This window comes from Xenopus laevis, chromosome 2S (assembly GCF_017654675.1).
Source record: "Xenopus laevis strain J_2021 chromosome 2S, Xenopus_laevis_v10.1, whole genome shotgun sequence".
In the NCBI taxonomy this organism is placed as follows: Eukaryota; Metazoa; Chordata; class Amphibia; order Anura; family Pipidae; genus Xenopus; species Xenopus laevis.
This window is the reverse complement of record NC_054374.1, coordinates 59,294,409-59,322,232: the sequence shown is the minus strand read 5'-3', so window position 1 is coordinate 59,322,232 and position 27,824 is coordinate 59,294,409. Positions and strand designations below refer to the sequence as shown.

General features: G+C 40.6%; 1 protein-coding gene across 2 annotated transcripts in view; it reads right to left on the bottom strand.

Annotated features, from left to right (window-relative positions):
* mapk14.S (mitogen-activated protein kinase 14 S homeolog) overlaps nucleotides 1–27,824 on the bottom strand; it is a 96,302-nt gene that overhangs the window by 47,152 nt on the left and 21,326 nt on the right. For both annotated transcript variants that reach the window (XM_018248048.2, NM_001086831.1), the window contains 5 exon segments: nucleotides 20,391–20,520; nucleotides 13,012–13,070; nucleotides 12,290–12,401; nucleotides 10,432–10,461; nucleotides 9,437–9,484 (listed from right to left, as the gene is read on the bottom strand). In XM_018248048.2, coding sequence (XP_018103537.1) covers nucleotides 9,437–9,484; nucleotides 10,432–10,461; nucleotides 12,290–12,401; nucleotides 13,012–13,070; nucleotides 20,391–20,520 — 379 coding nt within the window.

Sequence of the window (27,824 nt, the reverse complement as noted above, 5' to 3'; positions counted from 1 at the left end):
CTTCGAAGTTTCTTCCATTCCTTTTCTTGGCTACATCATTTCTCCTCAAGGTTTTAAGATGGATCCCGCCAAAGTTTCTGCAATTTTGGATTGGCCTCTTCCTACCAGCGTTAAGGCAGTCCAGAGGTTTATTGGCTTCGCCAACTATTATAGACAATTTATCAAAAACTTTTCTTCCAAGATCCATTGTAACGTTCACAGCGTGGAACCGCTGTAACGGAGGATAGCCACTCCAAGGGGAGTGGATATGGTGGGAGCCCAGGGGTGTAGCCATAGGTAATTGTAGGCAAAGACATGATGATGATGAAGTAATAGTAGGTTTATTGCAGTCGGAACACAGAAACACAAAAGGCAGGAACAGGCAAAAAGGCTAATCCAGGTATCCAGATGGTGAGGGAAAAATGGGGAACACATGAACAAACTCAGGAAACAAGGTAACAAGGTTTTCAGGAACTAGGCATACAAGGTTTTCAAGATTCAGGTTCAGGTTCAGGTTCAGATTCAGATTCAGATTCAGATTCGCAGGTCAGGAACAAACAGAATACAATCAATGACTCAGCCCTGAGCAAAGCTCAGGGCGGGGTTTATAAAGGGAAGGTGATTAGGAAATGGGAAACACATGAGGGTAAACGAGGCGAGTGGAAAACAGGCAGATTACCAGAAACAATAGACACAATAGTTCAGGACCAGTCCCGAGAGCCCCCAGTGGCTCATGAGGTAAGTGCTACAATGAGCAGAACAGCACCACCAGAGTTCAAGTCCCGGGCTGATCCTGACATCCATCCAATTCTTGCCCTGATCCGTAAAGGGAGTAAACCTCAACTCTGGCCCCCTCTAGCTCTCGAAGCCTTCAAGACCCTCAAGGAAGCCTTCTCTTCTGCTCCTATTCTTCGACACCCTGAACCCCTACAACCCTTCTTCATTGAAGTTGATGCCTCCGATATAGGAGCTGGAGCAGTTCTGTCTCAAAGATCTTCTTCTGACGGAAAACTCCACCCTTGTGCTTTTTTCTCCAAGAAATTTTCTTCCCCTGAGCAGAATTACGATGTGGGCAATCGGGAGCTACTTGCCGTGAAGTTGGCCTTGGAAGAGTGGAGACATTTGCTTGAAGGTTCTTCTATTCCGGTGACAATCTTTACCGACCACAAGAACCTTGAGTTTATTCAATCCCTCAAGCGCCTCAATCCCCGGCAAGCCAGGTAGGCACTTTTCTTTTCTCGTTTTAATTTTATTATCACCTTTCGTCCTGGCTCCAGAAACAGGAAGGCTGACGCTCTGTCCAGAAGCTTTTCTCCTGAAGATTCCTGTCCCGAAGATCCTGTACCCATTGTGCCCTCTACCAAGATTATTGCCGCCTTGTTTCCCTCCTGTGCCTCTCAGTTACTTTCTGCTCAGTCTTCGGCTCCTGTAGAGACCCCTCTTGGTGTTGCCTTTGTCCCTCCCTCTGCGCCCGTGCGGCGGACCACCGAAGACGCCTTTTTTCGTATTGACTTTGACAGGGAAAATTTTCAAATCGCTGCCGCTCGTACAGTTTTGAAGCTACACTCCCCAAACTCGGACCGCATATTGTTGGTGCCACCCCGAATAAAAATATGTATTTTTGGGGGGCACCCCAAAGTGGGCGGAGCTACCAACAGCCAATGAAATTTTAGCAATTTTCTAAACGCTACTCCTCCCAGAGTTTTAGGAGTACAAATATGAAACTTTGCACACTTGTTCGGCTCATACCAGAATAGGTTGCTTGTGCTCTGTTAAGCAATCCCACCCTCCGTGGCCCTGTGGCGGCCCCCCAAAGACCCCATTTTTTCCCATAGACTTTCATTGGCAAATTTGAAACTTTTGCCACTCGTACAGCATTAAAGTTACACTCACCAAACTTGGGTCACTTAGTCATGGGGTCAACCTGAAAAGTTCAGTCACATTTTGGGGACTCCAAAAAGTGGGCGGAGCAACAAACAGCCAATCAGATTTTCCCTATTGACTTCAATGAGAAAATGTTAAACACTGTCATTCCCACAGTGTTAAAGCCAGAGACCCCAAACTTGGCACCATGGGTCACTGGGGTTAGAATTTGGAAAAGTGGGCGGAGTCTACCACAGCCAATCAAATATTAGCCATTTGTTTCAATGGGAAAAGTTAAAACTGTCGCCGCTCTTAGATTGTTCATGGGAGGGTCCTCAAACTTGGCACAGTTGGTCACTGGAAGACCGGGATCAAAATCTGGAAAAGTGGGTGGAGCCAAAAACAACCAATCAGATTTCTTTGATGATTTCAATGGGAAAAATTAAAATTGCTGCCATTTGCACATTATTGCTGTCATGGACCTCGAATATCACAAATGTGGTCACTGGGTGTTTGCACTTCAAAGTTAGGAAAAGTGGGTGGAGCCACCAACAACCAATCAAATGTCATTCATTGATTTTCAAGAGAAAAACATAAAACTGCTGCCATTTTTACAGGTTTAATGTCATGATTCCGAAACCTTAAAGTGTTAGTCACTTGGTGACTCTGGTTCAGAATTAGGAAAAAAAGGGGGCGGGGCAACAACAACCAATGAAATTTTAGCAATTTTCTAAACGCTACTCCTCCCAGAGTTTTAGGAGTACAAATATGAAACTTTGCACACTTGTTCGGCTCATACCAGAATAGGTTGCTTGTGCTCTGTTAAGCAATCCCACCCTCCGTGGCCCTGTGGCGGCCCCCCAAAGACCCCATTTTTTCCCATAGACTTTCATTGGCAAATTTGAAACTTTTGCCACTCGTACAGCATTAAAGTTACACTCACCAAACTTGGGTCACTTAGTCATGGGGTCAACCTGAAAAGTTCGGTCACATTTTGGGGACTCCAAAAAGTGGGCGGAGCAACAAACAGCCAATCAGATTTTCCCTATTGAATTCAATGAGAAAATGTTAAACACTGTCATTCCCACAGTGTTAAAGCCAGAGACCCCAAACTTGGCACCATGGGTCACTGGGGTTAGAATTTGGAAAAGTGGGCGGAGTCTACCACAGCCAATCAAATATTAGCCATTTGCTTCAATGGGAAAAGTTAAAACTGTCGCCGCTCTTAGATTGTTCATGGGAGGGTCCTCAAACTTGGCACAGTTGGTCACTGGAGGACCGGGATCAAAATCTGGAAAAGTGGGTGGAGCCAAAAACAACCAATCAGATTTCTTTGAGGATTTCAATGGGAAAAATTTAAATTGCTGCCATTTGCACATTATTGCTGTCATGGACCTCGAATATCACAAATGTGCTCACTGGGTGTTTGCACTTCAAAGTTAGGAAAAGTGGGTGGAGCCACCAACAACCAATCAAATGTCATTCATTGATTTTCAAGAGAAAAACATAAAACTGCTGCCATTTTTACAGGTTTAATGTCATGATTCCGAAACCTTAAAGTGTTAGTCACTTGGAGACTCTGGTTCAGAATTAGGAAAAAAAGGGGGCGGGGCAACAACAGCCAATCGGACTTCAGCCATTGACCTTAATGAAAAACGCCAAATTGCTGCTATTATTATGGCGTCCACGCCAAGTGTCCCAAACTCAGCACAATTACTCACTGGGTGACTGTGGTCAAAATTTAGGAAAAGTGGGCGGAGCCAATAACAGCCAATCAGATTTTACCTATTGACTTCAATGTAAAAGTTTCAAATACTACCATTCTCACAGTTTTAAAGCCAGAGGCCCCAAACTTGGTACAGACCATGACTGGGTGACTGGGGTTAAAATTCGGAAAACTGGGTGCAGCTTAAAACAGCCAATCAAATGTTACCTATTGCTAATCAATGTCAATATATAAGTTGCTGCCATTCTTTCACAGTTAATGGCAGGGACATCAAACTTGGCACAGTCGGTCACAGGGGGACTGGGATTCAAATTTTAAAAGTGGGTGGAGCCAAAAACAGCCAATCAGGTTTTTTGGATTGATTTTAATGGTACAATTTGATCTGCTTCAATTTTCACCGTTTTAAACCAGATTCTACCAACTTTGTGTACTCTCTATGCACCAGGGGCGACACCTCTTGCGTTTCAAAGCCAACATCTTGTGGTTTCTTCAGAAACGACACCATCTAGTTGTAATTGTTGTAACATTCTTTTGATTCATAAGGCAATGGTGTGGATTATTTGCTGTAAACCCAGTAATAGGGGTGAATACAGTGGTGTGAAAAACTATTTGCCCCCTTCCTGATTTCTTATTCTTTTGCATGTTTGTCACACAAAATGTTTCTGATCATCAAACACATTTAACTATTAGTCAAAGATAACACAAAACAAACACAAAGTAAACACAAAATGCAGTTTTTAAATGAGGGTTTTTATTATTTAGGGAGAAAAGAAATCCAAACCTGTGTGAAAAAGTAATTGCCCCCTGAACCTAATAACTGGTTGGGCCACCCTTAGCAGCAATAACTGCAATCAAGCGTTTGCGATAACTTGCAACGAGTCTTTTACAGCGCTCTGGAGGAATTTTGGCCCACTCATCTTTGCAGAATTGTTGTAATTCAGCTTTATTTGAGGGTTTTCTAGCATGAACCGCCTTTTTAAGGTCATGCCACAACATCTCAATAGGATTCAGGTCAGGACTTTGACTAGGCCACTCCAAAGTCTTCATTTTGTTTTTCTTCAGCCATTCAGAGGTGGATTTGCTGGTGTGTTTTGGGTCATTGTCCTGCTGCAGCACCCAAGATCGCTTCAGCTTGAGTTGACGAACAGATGGCCGGACATTCTCCTTCAGGATTTTTTGGTAGACAGTAGAATTCATGGTTCCATCTATCACAGCAAGTCTTCCAGGTCCTGAAGCAGCAAAACAACCCCAGACCATCACACTACCACCACCATATTTTACTGTTGGTATGATGTTCTTTTTCTGAAATGCTGTGTTACTTTTACGCCAGATGTAACGGGACGCGCACCTTCCAAAAAGTTCAACTTTTGTCTCGTCGGTCCACAAGGTATTTTCCCAAAAGTCTTGGCAATCATTGAGATTTTTTTTGCAAAATTGAGACGAGCCTTAATATTCTTTTTGCTTAAAAGTGGTTTGCGCCTGGGAAATCTGCCATGCAGGCCGTTTTTGCCCAGTCTCTTTCTTATGGTGGAGTCGTGAACACTGACCTTAATTGAGGCAAGTGAGGCCTGCAGTTCTTTAGATGTTGTCCTGGGGTCTTTTGTGGCCTCTCGGATGAGTTGTCTCTGCGCTCTTGGTGTAATTTTGGTCGGCCGGCCACTCCTGGGAAGGTTCACCACTGTTCCATGTTTTTGCCATTTGTGGATAATGGCTCTCACTGTGGTTCGCTGGAGTCCCAAAGCTTTAGAAATGGCTTTATAACCTTTGAAATTGAACTCAGGTGTGATAAACCGCAGTTAAGTTATTTTTTAACAAGGGGGGCAATCACTTTTTCACACAGGCCCATGTAGATTTGGAGTTTTTTTTCTCCATTAATAATGTAAACCTTCATTTAAAAACTGCATTTTGTGTTCAATTATGTTATCTTTGACTAATAGTTAACGGTTTTTGATGAGCAGAAACATTTAAGTGTGACAAACATGCAAAAGAATAAGAAATCAGGAAGGGGGCAAATAGTTTTTCACACCACTGTATAATAATATTATATATTAAAAGTTTACACAGCTAAATGTAATGACCAGCGAGAATTGCATCATTTGGTGGGCGGCAGCCCGGTGGGAACCTGCACCCACTAGTCCATTTTAGCTTGGTGGGTTTTATTGAAAAAATCTTGATTTTTTTGTCGGGCCCCAAGGATATGTTCAAATAATTTTTGGAAACTCGATATGACAATGATCTAATTATGTTTTCCTCCAGTCAACTAATTTCTTGGATACTACCCTGACAATTAACGGGGAAGGTGAAATCCTAAAAGATCTATAATTTAAATCAACTTTAGCTAGTTCTCTCCTTTATTCTGAAATCTTAAAGGAAAACTATACCCCCAAAATGAATACTTAAGCAACAGATAGTTTATATCAAATTGAATGACATATTAAAGAATCTTACCAAACTGGAATATATATTTACATAAATATTGCCCTTTTACATCTCTTGCCTTGAACCACCATTTCGTGACTCTATCTGTGCTGCCTCAGAGATCACCTGACCAGAAATACTACAACACTAACTGTAACAGGAAGAAGTGAGGAAGCAAAAGGCAGAACTCTGTCTGTTAATTGGCTCATGTGACCTTACATGTGGTTTGTATGTGTGCACAGTGAATCTTACGATCTCAGGGGGCGGCCCTTATTTTTTAAAATGGCAATTTTCTATTTATGATTACCCAATGGCACATACTACTAAAAAAGTATATTATTATGATAATGGTTCATTTACATGAAGCTGGGTTTTACACATGAGCTGTTTTACTCAGTATCTTTTAATAGAGACCTACATTGTTTGGGGGGTATAGTTTTCCTTTAAACACAGAAAATGTTTATGGAATAACCACAGGTACATTTCTGAGGTGCAAATACTCTGAGGATGCCAAGTTTGGACAATGACCTAAAGCTGGCCACAGACGAAAAGATAAAATCGCAAGAAAAGTAGCTTTGTAAGAATTTCGGACCGTGTGTGGCTTGTCCTGATCGGTCGTTGATTGGATTAGGTTTGATTTCTGACAGCTAACGATAATATCTCTGCATGTATTGCCTATCTTACTATATGAATGGGGGACTGTCACTACTAGTTGGACATACCTTTTGTCCAATTGCTGTCATGGTCTGATTTGTTCTTCAGTATATACAATAGAGGAGTTCACTACATAGCTGCACTGTTGGCTCAGATCAATCTAGTCAGTGGCTCAATCTAGTCAGTGGCTCAATCTAGTCAGTGGCTCAATCTAGTCAGTGGCTCAATCTAGTCAGTGGCTCAATCTAGTCAGTGGCTCAATCTAGTCAGTGGCTCAATCTAGTCAGTGGTTCATAAAGCTTTAATAAAAATGAATGTAAACAAAGTGCCAGGGCCAGATGGAATACACCCTTGGGTACTAAGAGAGCTTAGTTCAACTTTTACATCTGAAAGGCAACATAAAAAAATACAGCCCTGGAGTGAAGGTCCGTGTTACTTAGTATCATTTGTAAGTAGCTGTGTGAAGTGTGTGTAAGAAGCTTAGGTTTCAGCGTGTGCCAGATCATTAATTGGAATGTAATCGCCGAGTTCTTGATATTGTGTTTTGAGATATTGGAAAGTAAAGCACTTTAAGGGCACATAGGTGAACTAGTAAGCAATGGCAGTCAGCAGCATCAAGGGCAAACAAGGTCTTGAGCTGTATTAAAAGGGGCATTGATTCGCAAGAGGAGGGGAGGAGTGGCTCATGTTAGTTATGTGCGGGTCGAGAGTTTCTCGACCTGCACCGGACCCTAACCCGCCCGCTCCCTACCCGCATCTGACCCGGGCGGCTGCTCCCCTTTATTTACAGACCCGCACCTGCCTGCAGAGACATCACAAAAGGGGCGGGGCATGCGGAAAGGCTATAAATTTCTGGAAATTGGAAGCCGGCAGTACTACCTCGGGTCAGCCCGCACATCACTAGATCATGTATCCACTGTACAGTGATGTTAAGGACCCATCTAAAATACGCTGTACAGATTTTGTCTCTAGTGCTGAAACGGGAAATTATTGAATTAGAAAGGGTTCAGAGAAGGACAAATAAGCTGCTTAAAGGTATGGAAAGACTGGTCAAGTTGGATTTGTTCACGCTGGAGAAGAGGCGCTTAAGGGGTGACATGAGAACTATGTATACATATATAAGGGGATCATATATTAACCTCTCTAATGCTTTATTTAACAGTAGGTGGGCACCCATTCCAAAAAATGGAGGTTCTGGCTAAATAATCAGAAGGGTTTATTTTTATTTTTTTAACAATAAGAGTTGTGAAGATGTAGAATTCTCTACCTGAATCAGTTCTGATGGGTGCCTGTAATATAAGCTGATGCTACAAGGCTGATTATTAAATTCTGATGCTAGTTGCACTGGTTTCTGTGCTGCCATGTAGTAATCTGTATTAATTACTAATCAGCCTTATACTGTGACATTTAAATTCTATGTGTACTTTTTATTTTGAGTTGGTCCCTAAACTCAGTACCTGACAGAAGCCCAGAGCATGTGCAGTGAATCAGCAGAAATACGACAAGGAGCACCTCTAGATGCACAGATTTTACCTGAAAAACAGCTGCAGTTGCCTTGGGCTGATACAAAAGCCCAAAACAAAATGCACAACATTTCTAGCCTACTACGAAGACTGTGAAAACAGTTAAAAAGGTGTCAAATTTACATGCTTTTGCCTCTTATTTTTTGTACTTTTAAACCTTGGGGTTACTGTTTCAAAGTCAAAGGGGCAAATTCACTAACCTGCGGAGTTGCGCTAGCGCAGGCTTTGCCGCACTTCGCCAGGGCGCCGCTAATTCACTAAAATCCGAAGTTGCGCTCAGGGAGGCGAAAGGTAGCGAAGTTGCGCTAGCGTTAATTCGTCAAGCAAATCGAAGTTACGCTAGCGATGCCTAATTTGCATCCAAGTTAAAATATATTACACTACACAAGCCTGGGAAACCTTCATAAAATAAAATAGAGTTGTTATTTTGCCCTATACATGTGTCCGCTGTATAGTTTAGGTGCCATATATTAGGATATGTAGGGGGGAAGGAGGGTATCCCCCAAAGCAAAAAGTCTACATATCCTTACAGTAGATTGCATTGTTTATGTTTATTGTTCTCCAATCTACCTCTTAAATTAATGACCTTAGGATGCTAAAATTTGCTTTCTTTAAATTTATCCTTTACTGACCCAATCCAAGTTTTTTGCAATACACATTAAATTACATAATACTATAATTAGTATATTTTAGTGATTGACTTTGGGCTGTTAAAGATCACTAAATCCAATACAGCATGGTTAGGTCCTTCACAATCATGAAACTGTAATGCAGCACATTTATGAACTCATCATGTCAACACAACACACAAACAGTTATGTCTACAAAACCCCTGGCTATTTTAACCAGGTTAACACAGCTTGAAACATTTCCAAGTAGATATGAGATTTTAAAGATAAAATGTGTGCTCTCCGGGTATTATTCATATCTTTATTTGCAGAAAATGGCGCACTACAGGTTTCAGCTACATCAGCCTTCATCAGTTGCATGCACCTGATGAAGGCTGATGTAGCCGAAACATGTAGTGCGCCATTTTCTGCAAATAAAGATATGAGATTTTAAAGTTAAAGTGTGCTCTCCGGGTACTATTCATATCTACTTGGAAATTTCTTGCACTCCGGCACGAGGATTTCAGCCTGTTGAGAAGCACATACACACGGATTTACACACCAAGTACAACTTTGTATTGATTGTGTCCTATGATATCAGCTGGAGACTACTAAACAGTCTTCAAACATTTATCAATCATACTTCTTAAATAATTAATTCTTACCTTTAACTCACAGTCTTCATTCACTGCAAGATTGCTAGGTTTTAGGTCCTAAATAATAAAACAATTTATGAATTAGAAACCATACTTTTGGTAAAATTCCCAGATTTCTGTGTCACACACATTTAGTGTTACCAGCAACTAAACTAAATTAATTTATCATATAATGTACGTCTACAAGATGGATCCAGCGATGTTAACGCTGGTACCTCTAAAGCCCTAAGTTTACACTATCTAGTAATGTCAGAAAAGAGTTAAGATTGGACAGAGGGATTTGTACTCTTCCCATAAAGTTCCAGAGAGGAATAACCACGTTTTTGGCAGATTGGTCAGTCCCAGGCCCACTTCTCCTTTTGAAACAGGTTACAAAACAAGCCTGGGAGGAGTAGGGCAGCAAGGAAGAGAACATGGGTCAAAAAGTAAAGGAAAACCTAAGTAGAGAATGCAAAATGAAAACATTAAAATGAGTTAACAGAAAGGAGGGCAGTGGCGGATTAATGCACAGGCTACCCTAGGCTATAGCATTGGGGCGCAGCGTGATCAGGGGCCCAATCTAGCTTTTTTGGCCTAAAGAGAAATGGCTCACCATTTAGTGGATTAATGAAAGTAAGATTGTTCTTTTTAGGTTTATGTGCCACAGACAGTTTGTCAGGCGACCTCAAACACGGAATTCAAGCCACAGTACAGTGTGAAGACAGTAAAGCATGGTGGCACAAGCATCATGATATGGGGATGTTTTTCATACTCTTAAGTATACAATAGGATTCTTCAGAAGGTATCAGTTATCTGCTGTGTATCCTGTGCTTGAATGGCTGCCCCCACAAGTGCATTAAATTGCCAGAAATCATAGTAAGTCTCCAGTTACAGCCTGCAAGTTTTTAGGAGTATTAGAAGTTAAAAGTACAAATTAAGTTACATATTATGCTCAACTAAATATGAAAAAGCCCATACATATTGCTGTACACACAAATAGCAGATTCACTAGAAAAAGTACTTACTCTGTGGATAATGCCTGCAGAATGAATATACTGCAAGATAAAAAGGCGAGTGTTAATATTTTTCAACTGCAGGCTAAGTTTTTTTTCTTGCTCTATTTTATGGACCAAGATATTAATGTGATACTGAAAAAAATTCAAAATATTAATCTACATTAAAAGTTACCTATAGGCCACGTTGATCGTTTTTTGCTGATAGTTCTGCTTTTGTAAGTAATTGTCACTTGAAGTTTCTAAACCTGGCTGTTTTGCCACCCTGACTGTCCCTTCTTAACCTGTAACTTAGAGTTTCTAATGCTAACGGACTACTGCTGCACAAATATAGCAGCCCCCTAGAGGAACATGGGTGTAAGAAAGGTAATGTAAAAACATCAGGCAAATACTTTTATGGCAAAATTATAAATAGCATTAAAAGACAATGTTATGATAGATATTAAACAAGGTTATTTTCTGATGTCAGTATCTCTATTATTTTCGCTATTTGACAATTTTTGGAAACTTCACATCTTGCACAGCCAACTAAATTAACTTATTTCAGAACAATAAAAACTCCCTGGATATTATTAGCTTCCCAATAGTCTGATTAACTGTCTAACGGGTTAAGGTTTACGGTCACACTAGATGCAAGTATACATTTTTGAACAAACTTAGGACAAATTTTCAATTGGTCTTAATTTTTATGGTTTCTGAATTATTTTGCTTTTTGTCAGTAGCAAAATATTTTGGGATTCGAGTTGTTTGATAGGGTCCAGTTTACCATAGCAACCAGGAAGAAGTTGGAACTGGAGACCAAAACATACGTAAGAGAGGGCATGCATGGAAAGATACGCAATAGTATATAGTAACACATTAAAATTGTAGTCCCACAGGGTAACAAATTTTTTTTTGGCTACTAGTGTCTCCCATTTTAAAGCTGGAAATAGACAGAAGAGGAAGACAAATAATTAAAAAACTATAAATAATACAAAATGAAGACCAATTTAAAAACTGGTAAGAATATGACATTCCAATTGTTAAGGCAAATAGCCCAAACAATGGGAACAGCAGAAGTCCTTATATGTCTCAATACCATACAGTGGTTGAAATGGGGTATTGGCAAATTTAAAAGTTTCTAAAGTTTTTTTAGTTTCAATCTAGCTTGATTCTAAACTAACCAATATCTATAGTACAGATCAGCTAGGGATCTGTGAGTCACAAAACAAGCACATAAACATTATCTGTACATGTTAAGCCAGCTTTACTTCTGAGCAGTTTTGCAATAGACATTTACATTATTTTTTTTTTTTTGTTAGTGGTTTGTGAGATTTAAAGTGATCCGGACACATTCCTATAAAAAATTATAGTAACATGTCAGTATGAAGTAAATGATGCCCAAGAAATATTTCCCCTCAAAGCCGCCCCCAGCTCCTGCAAACCCGCACTCACCCGACCTTCCGACCCTCCTAAAAGATCTTGTCAACCGTTTCGTACATCTTCCGGTTGCTTCACTGATGCAGGGCTGGGGGCAGTGAGATCCTTCCATAGGCTGATTACGAATCAAAACAGGACTTCAGCCTATGGAAGGATCGCTCCACCCCCAGCCAAGCGTCAGTGAGGCAACCCGGAAGAACAGTCAGTAGTGTTAGCGAGTCAGTTGCGAAAGGGCTGGGGGCGGCTTTGATTTATTCCTTGCAGCATTTTCTTCATGCTGACACGTTCCTATGATTTTTATAGGAACACATCAGAATCGCTTTAAGCTGTTTTACACTGCTAATACCAGGTTTTTGGCTCAACAGCTTTGACATTCACTTTCAAACATGGAACATTAAACTGACTCTTTTGAAACTATACTTTGCATTAATGGTATCATTTTGTACTATACCTTCAAGCCACGCAAGATTTGATAGATAAGAAACTGTACATGGTCATCTGTAAGCTTTTGACACTTAACAATATTATTGAGATCAGCTCCCATTAGATGTGTAACAAGATATCTGAAAAACAAAGAAAAACAAGAATATCTCTCTCTCTCTCTCTCTCTCTCTGACAGTCCCAAAGGTGCACACCATTTACAGGATAGAGTAGCATGTTTGTATACTCTTGAGAAAGAACCCTGTGACGGATCAAAACGTCGAGTTAAATAAAAAGTTTTTCTTTATTTCACCTGAAAATCCTGTGAGTGCCGCCATTCTTCACACACATATACATTTATATATATATATATATATATATATATATATATATATATATATATATATATATATATATATATATATATATATATATATATATATATATATATATATATATCATACTTCACGAAGGATCAGCACTCTCAGAACTTATAAAATAATCATTTATTAATAGAACTTCAATCTGATGTTTCGGCCCTATCGAAGGCCTTTCTCAAAGTGAGTAGGTATAGATTCATACTTTGAACTCGTACCTGATACACTATCAAAGTTAGGCAGGCAAAACCGAATGAATCTATTTCTTTTTCCAACGTTCTCTACTGTATAACTATGCATTTCTGTAATTTATTACATATTTGTTGCATTTTATCTACAAAAAACAAAACAAGAAATTATACAAAATAATACTTACACATCATTGAATTCCTCAAATGATTTTGCAGGTGAGAAAACATCTAGGAGTCCAATGACCTGGAGGGGTGGGGGGAGAATGCATTACAGTGTGTAACTAATTGTTAATCTCTTAAATCTTACAGTACGATGACAGAAGTTTAAGATTTATTAATTGAAGGTTAATAAAAATGATGCACAAATGATATCCTAAACCAAAAGTAATAATCTATTCATCAATGCAATACAGCATGAATTGAAGAACAAAACCCCCATAGAGACAAAAGCCCCCATGCACTGCACTCAATTGTCCCCCTCCCTCCTTGTATCCCCCCGTCAGAGTTTATTACTTGAAAAAGTATCCATGGATGTTACCGATCAAGCAGGGTAGCTTGAGTTCAGAGGTGTCATCTTATGTATCTTTGGGGTTTTTTCTAAGGTTTCTCTGACACTGAGATTTTTGTTGCATGCGCCTTTGGAGCAAGTTCAGTATTAGCGGCAACTGCACATGTGCCAGAAAGCTCCATAAATCCCCAAAAGGAAAGAAGAGGATCCAAAGACATAAAAGATGGCACCTTGGCCAGTGCTTCTATTAGCAGAAAACTGCAACGTCCTGGGGGACTAGCGAGCGTGCTATATTTTAACTCTACTGGGCATGTGCACCACGCAAAGAAAGGAAAAAAAAAACTTAAAGACAAACAGATGAGGCAGCTTTTTCATTCTACTGAGCATACGTTGCTTGCTGGATTCTGAAGAAAGACGAAGGGTGGCAGAAGATCTCTCAATAGTGCCCCGTCATTGCCAGATCATCACCTCTCCAGTGTCCAAAATACCCTTTGATCCAGATTGCTGCTTGTAAAGCACTACATGTGGTGATATTGCTTAATTCCTGGAAAATGTATGTTCCGCATTAGTCCCCCTTCCTTCTTTGCTATGTGCCCAGGAATCCTGTCTGCATTGAATTTTGGTGAAATCCCTTCCTATGGCAGATGCGGTCTGCTATCAAATGTGGATCAAAATGTGTAAGTTCAGCAACCTACAGATCAACTGTTTCTTGGCAGCTAATGCAGGGCTCCCCAAGCTTTTTAACGTACAAATGTAAAAAGAGTTAATCAGCAACACAAGCATGCAAAAAAAATCCTGGGTGATACCAAATAAGGGCTGTGATTGGCCATTTGGTAGCTCCTATGTGTTCTCGAAGCCTTCGGGAGGCTCTATTTGGCAGTACATTGGTTGTAATGCAACCAGGCCAGGAATTAAAAAATAAGCAATATTTAAGTGGCTGGTGAGCAAAATGTAGATAAGACACTAATTGGGGATTACTTTTCTAATGTATATAATCAAATCTGACATAAAACCATGAACCAAACACACACTCTGTGCAAGGAACAGTAATTATGTTGGCTTTGAAGAAGCCAACATACTGTTCTACTAGTTCAGCTCGTTCTTATTCTTATTATGTTGGCTTTGAAAAAGCCAACATCTTGATCTACTAGTTCAGCTCGTTCTTATTATGTTGGCTTTGAAAAAGCCAACATCTTGATCTACTAGTTCAGCTCGTTCTTATTATGTTGGCTTTGAAGAAGCCAACATACTGTTCTACTAGTTCAGCTCGTTCTTATTATGTTGGCTTTGAAAAAGCCAACATCTTGATCTACTAGTTCAGCTCGTTCTTATTATGTTGGCTTTGAAGAAGCCAACATACTGTTCTACTAGTTCAGCTCGTTCTTCTTATTCTTATTATTCTTAGCGCCCCCCGGTTTTCTAAACGCTACTCCTCCTACAGTTTTCGGGGTACAAGCGCCAAACTTTCCACACCTATTCGCCTTATAGCAAAGTACGTTGCTTGTGCTTTAGTAAGCGATCCCACCCACTGCGCCCGTGCGGCGGACCACCGAAGACGCCTTTTTTCGTATTGACTTTGACAGGGAAAATTTTCAAATCGCTGCCGCTCGTACAGTTTTGAAGCTACACTCCCCAAACTCGGACCGCATATTGTTGGTGCCACCCCGAATAAAAATATGTATTTTTGGGGGGCACCCCAAAGTGTGTGGAGCTACCAACAGCCAATGAAATTTTAGCAATTTTCTAAACGCTACTCCTCCCAGAGTTTTAGGAGTACAATTATGAAACTTTGCACACTTGTTGGGCTCATACCCGAATAGGTTGCTTGTGCTCTGTTAAGCAATCCCACCCTCCGTGGCCCTGTGGCGGCCCCCCAAAGACCCCATTTTTTCCCATAGACTTTCATTGGCAAATTTGAAACTTTTGCCACTCGTACAGCATTAAAGTTACACTCACCAAACTTGGGTCACTTAGTCATGGGGTCAACCTGAAAAGTTCTGTCACATTTTGGGGACTCCAAAAAGTGGAAGGAGCAACAAATAGCCAATCAGATTTTCCCTATTGACTTCAATGAGAAAATGTCAAACACTGTCATTCCCACAGTGTTAAAGCCAGAGACCCCAAACTTGGCACCATGGGTCACTGGGGTTAGAATTTGGAAAAGTGGGCGGAGTCTACCACAGCCAATCAAATATTAGCCATTTGTTTCAATGGGAAAAGCTTAAAACTGTCGCCGCTCTTAGATTGTTCATGGGAAGGTCCTCAAACTTGGCCACAGTTGGTCACTGGAGGACCGGGATCAAAATCTGGAAAAGTGGGTGGAGCCAAAAACAACCAATCAGATTTCTTTGATGATTTCAATGGGAAAAATTAAAATTGCTGCCATTTGCACATTATTGCTGTCATGGACCTCGAATATCACAAATGTGGTCACTGGGGGTTTGCACTTCAAAGTTAGGAAAAGTGGGTGGAGCCACCAACAACCAATCAAATGTCATTCATTGATTTTCAAGAGAAAAACATAAAACTGCTGCCATTTTTACAGGTTTAATGTCATGATTCCGAAACCTTAAAGTGTTAGTCACTTGGTGACTCTGGTTCAGAATTAGGAAAAAAAGGGGGCGGGGCAACAACAGCCAATCGGACTTCAGCCATTGACCTTAATGAAAAACGCCAAATTGCTGCTATTATTATGGCGTCCATGCCAAGTGTCCCAAACTCAGCACAATTACTCACTGGGTGACTGTGGTCAAAATTTAGGAAAAGTGGGCGGAGCCAATAACAGCCAATCAGATTTTACCTATTGACTTCAATGTAAAAGTTTCAAATACTACCATTCTCACAGTTTTAAAGCCAGAGGCCCCAAACTTGGTACAGACCATGACTGGGTGACTGGGGTTAAAATTCGGAAAACTGGGTGGAGCTTAAAACAGCCAATCAAATGTTACCTATTGCTAATCAATGTCAATATATAAGTTGCTGCCATTCTTTCACAGTTAATGGCAGGGACATCAAACTTGGCACAGTCGGTCACAGGGGGACTGGGATTCAAATTTTAAAAGTGGGTGGAGCCAAAAACAGCCAATCAGGTTTTTTGGATTGATTTAAATGGTACAATTTGATCTGCTTCAATTTTCACCGTTTTAAACCAGATTCTACCAACTTTGTGTACTCTCTATGCACCAGGGGCGACTGGCCCCAACACCTCTTGCGTTTCAAAGCCAACATCTTGTGGTTTCTTCAGAAACGACACCATCTAGTTATTCTTCTTATTATTATTATTAGCTCCCCCCGGTTTTCTAAACGCTACTCCTCCTACAGTTTTAGGGGTACAAGCACCAAACTTTCCACACCTATTCGCCTTATAGCAAAGTACGTTGCTTGTGCTTTAGTAAGCGATCCCACCCACTGCGCCCGTGCGGCGGACCACCGAAGACGCCTTTTTTCGTATTGACTTTGACAGGGAAAATTTTCAAATCGCTGCCGCTCGTACAGTTTTGAAGCTACACTCCCCAAACTCGGACCGCATATTGTTGGTGCCACTCCGAATAAAAATATGTATTTTTGGGGGGCACCCCAAAGTGGGCGGAGCTACCAACAGCCAATGAAATTTTAGCAATTTTCTAAACGCTACTCCTCCCAGAGTTTTAGGAGTACAATTATGAAACTTTGCACACTTGTTGGGCTCATACCCGAATAGGTTGCTTGTGCTCTGTTAAGCAATCCCACCCTCCGTGGCCCTGTGGCGGCCCCCCAAAGACCCCATTTTTTCCCATAGACTTTCATTGGAAAATGTGAAACTTTTGCCACTTGTACAGCATTAAAGTTACACTCACCAAACTTGGGTCACTTAGTCATGGGGTCAACCTGAAAAGTTCTGTCACATTTTGGGGACTCCAAAAAGTGGGCGGAGCAACAAACAGCCAATCAGATTTTCCCTATTGACTTCAATGAGAAAATGGCCAACACTGTCATTCCCACAATGTTAAAGCCAGAGACCCAAAACTTGGCACCATGGGTCACTGGGGTTAGAATTTGGAAAAGTGGGCGGAGTCTACCACAGCCAATCAAATATTAGCCATTTGTTTCAATGGGAAAAGTTAAAACTGTCGCCACTCTTAGATTGTTCATGGGAGGGTCCTCAAACTTGGCACAGTTGGTCCCTGGAGGACCGGGATCAAAATCTGGAAAAGTGGGTGGAGCCAAAAACAACCAATCAGATTTCTTTGATGATTTCAATGGGAAAAATTAAAATTGCTGCCATTTGCACATTATTGCTGTCATGGACCTCGAATATCACAAATGTGGTCACTGGGTGTTTGGTTCAGAATAAGGAAAAAAAGGGGGGCGGGGCAACAACAGCCAATCGGACTTCAGCCATTGACCTTAATGAAAAACGCCAAATTGCTGCTATTATTATGGCGTCCATGCCAAGTGTCCCAAACTCAGCACAATTACTCACTGGGTGACTGTGGTCAAAATTTAGGAAAAGTGGGCGGAGCCAATAACAGCCAATCAGATTTTACCTATTGACTTCAATGTAAAAGTTTCAAATACTACCATTCTCACAGTTTTAAAGCCAGAGGCCCCAAACTTGGTACAGACCATGACTGGGTGACTGGGGTTAAAATTCGGAAAACTGGGTGGAGCTTAAAACAGCCAATCAAATGTTACCTATTGCTAATCAATGTCAATATATAAGTTGCTGCCATTCTTTCACAGTTAATGGCAGGGACATCAAACTTGGCACAGTCGGTCACAGGGGGACTGGGATTCAAATTTTAAAAGTGGGTGGAGCCAAAAACAGCCAATCAGGTTTTTTGGATTGATTTTAATGGTACAATTTGATCTGCTTCAATTTTCACCGTTTTAAACCAGATTCTACCAACTTTGTGTACTCTCTATGCACTCTCTATGTGTTGGGACACCTCTTGCGTTTCAAAGCCAACATCTTGTGGTTTCTTCGGAAACGACACCCTCTAGTTCTTATTCTTATTATTATTAGCGCCCCCCGGTTTTCTAAACGCTACTCCTCCTACAGTTTTAGGGGTACAAGCGCCAAACTTTCCACACCTATTCGCCTTATAGCAAAGTACGTTGCTTGTGCTTTAATAAGCGATCCCACCCACTGCGCCCGTGCGGCGGACCACCGAAGACGCCGTTTTTCGTATTGACTTTGACAGGGAAAATTTTCAAATCGCTGCCGCTCGTACAGTTTTGAAGCGACACTCCCCAAACTCGGACCGCATATTGTTGGTGCCACCCCGAATAAAAATATGTATTTTGGGGGGGGCACCCCAAAGTGGGCGGAGCTACCAACAGCCAATGAAATTTTAGCAATTTTCTAAACGCTACTCCTCCCAGAGTTTTAGGAGTACAATTATGAAACTTTGCACACTTGTTCGGTTCATACCCGAATAGGTTGCTTGTGCTCTGTTAAGCAATCCCACCCTCCGTGGCCCTGTGGCGGCCCCCCAAACAAATGTCATTCATTGATTTTCGATAGAAAAACATAAAATTGCTGCTATTTGCACGTTATTGATGTCATGGACCTCGAATATCACAAATGTGCTCACTGGGTGTTTGCACTTCAAAGTTAGGAAAAGTGGGTGGAGCCACCAACAACCAATCAAATGTCATTCATTGATTTTCAAGAGAAAAACATAAAACTGCTGCCATTTTTACAGGTTAAATGTCATGATTCCGAAACCTTAAAGTGTTAGTCACTTGGTGACTCTGGTTCAGAATTAGGAAAAAAAGGGGGCGGGGCAACAACAGCCAATCATATTTCAGACATTGACCTTAATGAAAAACGCCAAATTGCTGCTATTATTACGGCGTCCATGCCAAGTGTCCCAAACTCAGCACAACTACTCACTGGGTGACTGTGGTCAAAATTTAGGAAAAGTGGGTGGAGCCAATAACAGCCAATCAGATTTTACCTATTGACTTCAATGTAAAAGTTTCAAATACTGCCATTCTCACAGTTTTAAAGCCAGAGGCCCCAAACTTGGTACAGACCATGACTGGGTGACTGGGGTTAAAATTCGGAAAACTGGGTGGAGCTTAAAACAGCCAATCAAATGTTACCTATTGCTAATCAATGTCAATGTATAAGTTGCTGCCATTCTTTCACAGTTAATGACAGGGACATCAAACTTGGCACAGTCGGTCACAGGGGGACTGGGATTCAAATTTTAAAAGTGGATGGAGCCAAAAACAGCCAATCAGGTTTTTGGATTGATTTTAATGGTACAATTTGATCTGCTTCCATTTTCACCGTTTTAAACCAGATTCTACCAACTTTTGTGTACTCTCTATGCACCAGGGGCGACTGGCCCCAACACCTCTTGCGTTTCAAAGCCAACATCTTGTGTTTTCTTCAGAAACGACACCATCTAGTTTATATATTTAAATTCATATAAAATCCTTTTATGATGTAACCGGTCCCTTAAAAAGGAAGGTGCTTAATAGAGTTTAATGGATTTGAAAAACACATGAGATAATCTGGAGAGATTTGTTTAAATGCTTTGGTCTGAAATATGTAGCAAATATATAAATGTACCTCACTGAAATTAAGCTTTCAACCTATATTGTACCAGTAAGTTCTGCAGTGATTTATAACAATATTGTAAGGAACAGGTAATTTATAAATTACCAATAAATTAACAAAAGGATACAGAACACAATATAAATATTAGAATGCCTTGCACAAAAATGGAATAGAAGGCAATTTGTTTTCTTAATAGTACATAAGTTATGTAACAATGTTGCAGAACAAGAACAATATAGGCCCTTGTGTGGAGCTAAGTGTTATTGTGTGACAGATGAAGAGTGATCTAATTACAGTAGCACATCAGGAGCTAGTCCACCAGTTGTCATTAAATAGGTTGTTCACTTTCCAAACACTGTTTTTACTTCAATTTTCAGATTGTTCACCAGAAATAAGACAGTTAAATAAAACATTTTAAATGGTAAAGCATCACTGCTTTATGGTGGTGTGGAAAAGTGTTGTATAGATCGAAGAGGGTCAGAAAAAGAGCAATAAACACTCACATTTTCATGTTTCATATGCTTAAGCAGACGGAGTTCTCTATATGTTCGCTTGGCATGAATGATGGACTGAAACGGCCTAGAGAGTTTTTTTACAGCAATACGCAATGCTGTCCTAGTGTCAAATGATGAGCTGTATGAAAGAAAAAAAAAATTAAAAACAGTATTTTATTACAATTCATTTCAAGAAGAAAACTGCAAACATGTTATTATACAAAACATTAACCTATAAACCTGGCAAGTTTAGTGACTTCCTAGGGGTGTAGAATTTAAGAGCTAAGAGGAGTGTGGGACATGCGATCTTTGATTAATTTAACAGGGGTTACATGGCCTGGACATGTGCCCTACTATGCTTCCCTTGCATCTGTTTTGGTGGTTTGGGGCCAGCACACATACAGTTGGCCCATATATCTTCGGACAGAGAACTTTTTCCTAAATTTGGTTCCATACATTACCACAATGAATTTTAAATGAAACAACTCAGATGCAGTTGACCTGCAGACTTTCAGCTTTAATTCAGTGGGTTAAACAAAAAGATTGCATAAAATGTGAGAAACTAAAGCCTTTTTTTCACTTCATTTTAGGGGCTCAAAAGTAATTGGACCATTGACACAAAGGCTATTTCATGGGATTCCGTCATTATTTCATTATCAATGAAAAACAACCATCACAGAAATTGCTACAATATTAGGAGTGGCAACATCTACCGTTTGCCACATCCTGAGAAAGAAAGCACTGGTGAATTTAGCAATGCAAAAAGACCTGGACGTCCACGGTGGATGATCGCAAAATCATTACCATGGTGAAGAGAAACCCCTTCACAAAAGCAAGTGAACACCACTCTCCAGGAGGTAGGCGTATTGATATCTACCATAATGAGAAGACTGCATGAAAGTTAATACAGAGGGTGCACTGTAAGGTGCAAGCCACTCATAAGCATCAAGAATAGAAAGGCTAGATTGGACTTTGCTAAAAAAAAAAAACAAAAAAAAAAAACATCTAAAAAAGCCGGCACAGTTCTGGAAACAAATTCTTTGGACAGATGAAACCAAGCTCAACCATCAACCTCTACCAGAATGATGGCAAGAAAAAAGTATGGAGAAGGCGTGGAAAAGCTCATGATCCAAAGCATACCACATTGGTGGAGGCAATGTGATGGCTTGGGCGTGCATCGCTGCCAGTGGCACTGGGACACTAGTGTGATGTGACACAGGACAGAAGCAGCCGAATGAATTCTGAGGTGTTCAGAGACACTGTCTGCTCAAATCCAGCTAAATGCAGTCAAATTGATTGGGAGGTGTTTCATAATGCAGATGTACAATGACCCAAAACATACAGCCAAAGCAACCCAGGAGTTTATTAAAGCAAAGAAGTGGAATATTATTGAAAGGCCAAGTCAGTCACCTGATCTGAACCCAATTGAGCATGCATTTCCTTGTTGAAGACTAAATTTCGGACAAAAAGGCCCACAAACAAACAGCAACTGAAAGTCGCTGCAGTAAAGGCCTGGCAGAGCAATAAAAAGGAGGAAACCCAGAATCTGGTGATGTCCACGAGTTCAAGACTTCTGGCTGTCATTGCCAGCAAATGGTTTTCAACCAAGTATTAGAAATGAACATTTTCTTTTCATTTTTTTTTTAATTTGTCCAATTACTTTTGAGCCCCTGAAATGAAATTCTTTTGTTAAAAAAAAGGTTTTAGTTCCTCACATTTTCATGCAATCTTTTTGTTCAACCCACTAAATTAAAGCTGAAAGTCTGCAGTTCAACTGCATCAGAGTTATTTCATTTAAAATTAATTGTGGTAATGTACAGAACCAAAATTAGAAAAAAAGTTGTCTCTGTCCAAAGATTTATGGGCCTAACTGTACAGTACAGTAAAATGTCCAAACCTATTCTACTGCACATACACCACTCCTAGATATAGCACTAAATGATCTCATACAGAAGGTACCCAAGCCGGAATGTTTTTTCAACAAAAAGGGGAGCATTAGCTTAACGAGTACATGTACAAAAGCAATGTGTCAAACTTGTGGAAGGTGTATTACATCTTAAATAGCTGACAATCAGAAGAAGGTATATATTTTTTTTTTATCTCCTTTGGGGGGGTGTGATATGATTTATGCAATATTTGTAGTGTCATTTGCTGCCAGTGTGTTCATCATGTGCTTATGAAGTTTTAAAGTATCTTGGATTGTGGTTAAGGTTTTCTATCAAGTTTTTTAAAAATTAAAAGCTATATCAGTATCTATACGCGGTCTGATTATGTTATAGATCTGTACAGTCAAAGTAATCAAATGTGTAATGTAATTTTTTGGTAAGCCTGTCTTCACCAAAGCACACCACTTGCTTTAAAGGAACAGTTCAGTGTGAAAATAAAAACTGGGTAAATAGCCTGTGCAAAATAAAAAATGTCTCTAATAAAACAGGAAATTGTTTATAACTCACTGTAATTTCTGTTTCCTGGTCACCTTCCACAGCAGCATTCACTCATGGGTTAATCCCTTCCAGGTCAGCTGGACAGGACCTCCTCCCAAAGATTAAATAGTGAGCACCTCCTCTACTCACCCATCTTAGTTATAAGATTGTCCACATAGGGTGGGAATTCTCTAATGAATGCTGCCATGGAATGTGACCAGGAAACAGAAATTACTGTGAGTAATAAACAATTTCCCGTTTTCCTAGTCACCCATGGACGGCATTCACTCATGTGAACAACCAAAGCTAGACTCAGGGAAGGACTAAAACACAAATTGCAGAAATAATATATGCTTTATTCAGCAGAATGTACTATCAGTTGCAAGACTTTTCTTCTAAATCTTGCTTCTTGCAAGGCAAATACATCCAATTTATAATGCTTTATAAGGTATAAAGACCATCTTGCAAATCTGCAAATTGCTTCTGGTGATGCTCTGGCTTCCATCGCCCAGGAACTCACCAATGCTCTCGTGGAATGGGCTTTAAGACCCCGGGGAACTTTCCTGCCTGCTGTATTGTACGCTTTAACAATAGCCGATACAATCCATGAACTTATCGTTCTTTTCGATGGGGCTTGACCTTTTCGAAATCCACAAGGAATGACAAACAAATGGTCTGACTTTCTCCATGTGCTTGTTCTTTGCAAATGGCACTTTATTGCTTGGACTAAATCTAAACTGTGCCAACTGACTTCTTCTTCCATTTTGGAATTGGACAAAATGAGGGTAGAATCACCTCACTAAATCCATGTGAAACTTGGAAACCACTTTCGGAAGAAACTTGAAAGCAGGTCGCAGTACTACCTTGTCCTTAAAGACTGTCAAGAACAGCTCTGAAGCACATAAAGCCACTAATTTTCCCACCAACAAAATAACCTTCAACGTAAGATTCCAAAGAGAGACCTCCTGTATTGGCTCAAAGAGAGCTTGTGTTTAATGCATTCAGCACAAAAGGTAGATCCCAAGGTGGAGATATTCTTTTAATGCAGGGTCTTATTCTCACTAGCGCATTAAAAAAATCTTTGGATTAATGGGTCTAGGGCCCAAATCATCCCTGTTAACGCTGATGCTGCGGACACTTGTACTTTAAGTGTATTCAGATGAAGTCCTTTTTTTGTATCCTTCGAACAGGAAGTCAACCAGGAGAGATGCTGTAATAGAATTGGGGTTCTGCCTCTCAGCAAGTATGAATTGCACAAACTTGTCCCAGATTTTATAATACTGATTTGACGTTGAGTGTTTTCTTGACTCCTACCTTCAAATTCAGCTTTTTAAGCCTCTCCCTCTCAATCTCCAGGCCATCAAGGACAGGCGCTGGAACATACCCTGAGATAACCAACCTGGAAATTTGTGAATCTTCCTGGATTCCATTAAGGTTAGCCTTCTCAGCTATGGAAACTATGGCCTCCTCGGCCAAAAAGGAATCACAACTATTGCTTCCGCTGCTTCCTTGTCTATTTTTCTCAGTACCTTCCATATAAGAGGGAATGGGAGGAAAACATAAATTAGCCCTACGGACCAATCTTGGCCATCTATAGCTACTGCACGGATATCTTGCAAAGAATTTTTGACATTTCCTGTTTTTTTCTTGATGCCATAGCATCTATATTTGGGAGCCCCTAGACACTTACTAGATCTTGAAAAATTTCCTCGTGCAGACTTCATTCTCCAGGATCTATCATAACTTGACTTAGAAAATCTGCCTTCAGATTCTCTGTTCCTGGCAGATGAACAGCTGCTTGATTTTCTAGTCATAACTCTGCCAACTGAAATATCTCTTCTGCTTGTTTTAGCAACAGCATACTTCTGGTGCCACCTTGTTTTTGAATATAGGCCACAGCCGTAATGTTGTCTGACATTACTTTTATGCTTTTTCCCCTCAACAAGTCTTCAAAGGCGAACAGAGCTCTTTTTATTTCTTCTAACTCTAAGTAGTTTGACAACATCGGATTCATGGTCCACGTACCTTGAGTGCACTTGTCTTCTACGTGAGCTCCCCACCTGAACGTGACGCGTCGGTAGTTAGGCTTGTCCAAACTGGTTCTTCTAAATACAAACATCTTCCTAAATTTTCTTGGTTGCACCACTTTAATTTGTTAACTCTTGAGGCAGCACCAACTTCTTGTGTAGATTCAACTGTGGATTCTTTACTTTCCTTAGTAGAAAGTTTTGCAGAAACCTTGAATGCCATCTTGCCCACTTTACTACTTGAATTATTGATGACATTAGGCCCAATATTTTTAGACAATGGTGCACTGTTACTACTGAATGACATTTTTTACTGCATGAACCATCTTTTGCTGTTTTCCGGATGGAAGACTTAATAAGTTCTCCTCTGTCTGTAAATATGCTCCAAGGAACGTCAGGACCTTGTTGGACAAAAATTGCTATTTTCTACATTGACGATCCATCCATGTATCTGTATAAATGTTATTATTCTCCCTATATAGTGACTTGCCTTTTTTTTTCTGACCTTGCTATCACCAAGATCGTGTCCAAGTAATGGAACACAGCTATCCCTTCCTTCCTTAACTCAGCTATGAGTGCAACTAGGATTTTTGAAAAGATCCTTGATGATTGGGACAATCCGAAAAGAAGGCATTTGAACTGGACATGTATGTCTCCGACTGCAAATCTTAGAAATTTTCCGTGTCCCTTTCAAATCTAGCCAATCTCCGACTGAAATGGGTTGAATGATTGACCCCAATGACTCCATCCTGAAACTTTTTTTCCAGAAATTTGTTCAGCTTCCTCATATCTAGCACTGGATACAGTGCTCCCGAAGCCTTTTTCACTAAAAATTGCTTTGAATAGAACCCTTTTGTTCTTTCAGCCCAACTGCTCCTGATACGAATAGCTGATCCATATATTCCTGCACCAGACAAACTTTCTTCTGATTTCCGGAAACAAGAACTTAAAAATTGGCCATGTTGCAAATTCGAGGCGAAAACCTTCTTGAACTGTGTCGCATACCCAACGATGCTGCAAATTTTCGGCCAAGACTTGAGCGAAGAGAATTAATCTGCTCCTGTCTGAGCCAAGACACCTTCATTGTCTTTGTGATGTAGAGGAGGAGAAAACACCAGCTCTTCTGGTATTTCCTCTTTAATTCTGACGGGCAGATCTCCATGTAGTCGGTCTGGAATATTCTCTACCAGGTCTATATTGTTTAGATGATCTAATGATCTCTCTCTATCTCTGGAAAATGGAGGTTCGAATCTTCCCTGCTTAATACATATTTCTTGCTGAAGGAACACACTCTTCCCTCCAGAAACTTTTTTTTTTTTTTATGATTGCATCAAGTTTCTCTCCCAAGAGCATCTCTTATTCAAAAGGAAGTTGACACAGATTATATTTTGAAGTGTTATTTGCAGCCCAAGGTTTCAGCCATAAAGCTCTTCTTGCCGCCACGGACAGTGCCATAGACCTGGCTGTAAAATGTATTATATCCACCGAAGCTTCTGACAAAAAATCAACCTCTGTTTTGCAATCTGCCAGTATTTCTAGTAACTTCTGCCTTTTCACATTTGAGGACACTGCTTCTTCTATATCTGATAGCCAGACTTTAAGAGCCCTGGACACCGATGCGATTGCCACTGCCAGTCTACATGCAGCTCCATATGACTTTTTTAGATTAAACTCCATGCGCTTTTCCATAGGCTCTTTGAACACTGATGCTTCATCCACCGGTAGAGTGGTTCTTCTAGCTAATTTCACTACTGCCGCGTCTCAGTAGAGTCCCAGAATTTTGCATCATTTTCTTCAAAGGGATATTTTTTTTTTAAGAATTTCCCTGTTTGAGGTCTCCTCTCTGTCTTTTTCCACTCTGCCATAATAATTTCTTTAATTAAGGTATGCACTGGAAAAGAGGCTGACCTTTTCTTTAATGACGGGAACAGTTTATCCGCTGACGTCAACTGACTGTCACACTGCTTTTATCAACGGCTCTACAATAGCCACATCAAAATTCGACTTTTCCTCTGAATCAATTTCACCCTCTTCAGAAGCGAAGGGAGAATGTATCTCTGATGATCCCCTTCTGAGACTTCCGATAAGGAATCTGTTTGTCTTTAGTATGAATATCTCGATCTTTTCTTGGCACTTGCAACTTCCTGGAAACCTTGCACTACTGCTTGTTTAATAACAGATGCCAAAGATTCTGCAAAAGCTTGGTTCCCTTGTGAAGGCTTTGTGCACTGCCCTTCCTGGCTTTGTACCACAGGAGTAGACTTTTCCGGAGTCTTGTCTTTTTTCTCAGTGGCAGGAAGGCTGCATAATGATAAATAATTAGCCATGAGTGAATTACATCTCTCTCTCTTTTAAAAAAAAAATTCTCACCTTTTCCCCTTGGGGTGAGGCGGTTTACCCGGCATTCCCTAATCCATAAGCGTGCTGTATAAAGAATACAAAGCTATGAGCTAAAACCAATAAGGTAATTTGGTGAAAAGGCATAACCTTCACATACCCAATTCCAGAGTTCTGAGCCTGCATTAAGTTCAGCAAAGTGGCAGGCGCCTGAGCATCACCTTTCCTTTAAAATGGATGTCTGAACCCAGCTTTCCAAAGTAAAATTCCTTGTCTGGCTCCTTGCATTATTACCAATGCCTGATACATGCCAGAACGCAAATGCTCAATTATCTTAGGCGCCAAATCATCTGGACTCCGACCTATGCTTTCCCTACACAAAAATGCCATGTCTTACACCCTCAGCACTTACTTTTAAAAGTGTCTGGAAAATCAAACAGCCTCTCCGGCTTGTCACTCTGCCTTCTTGTTAGTTTCAGCGTTAGTGAATTTCGCTACCTGTGACATCATCCCGGTGTGGCTGCCAACGTCACTTGTGGCAGACCCTACATGGAATGGTTGCGTCTCCTGTACACTCCGACTTCGCCTACCTAGCCCACATCATGGGAGATAAAGGCTGGCCTCCCTGGCATGGTTCTACCAGATCCGGGCCCCCC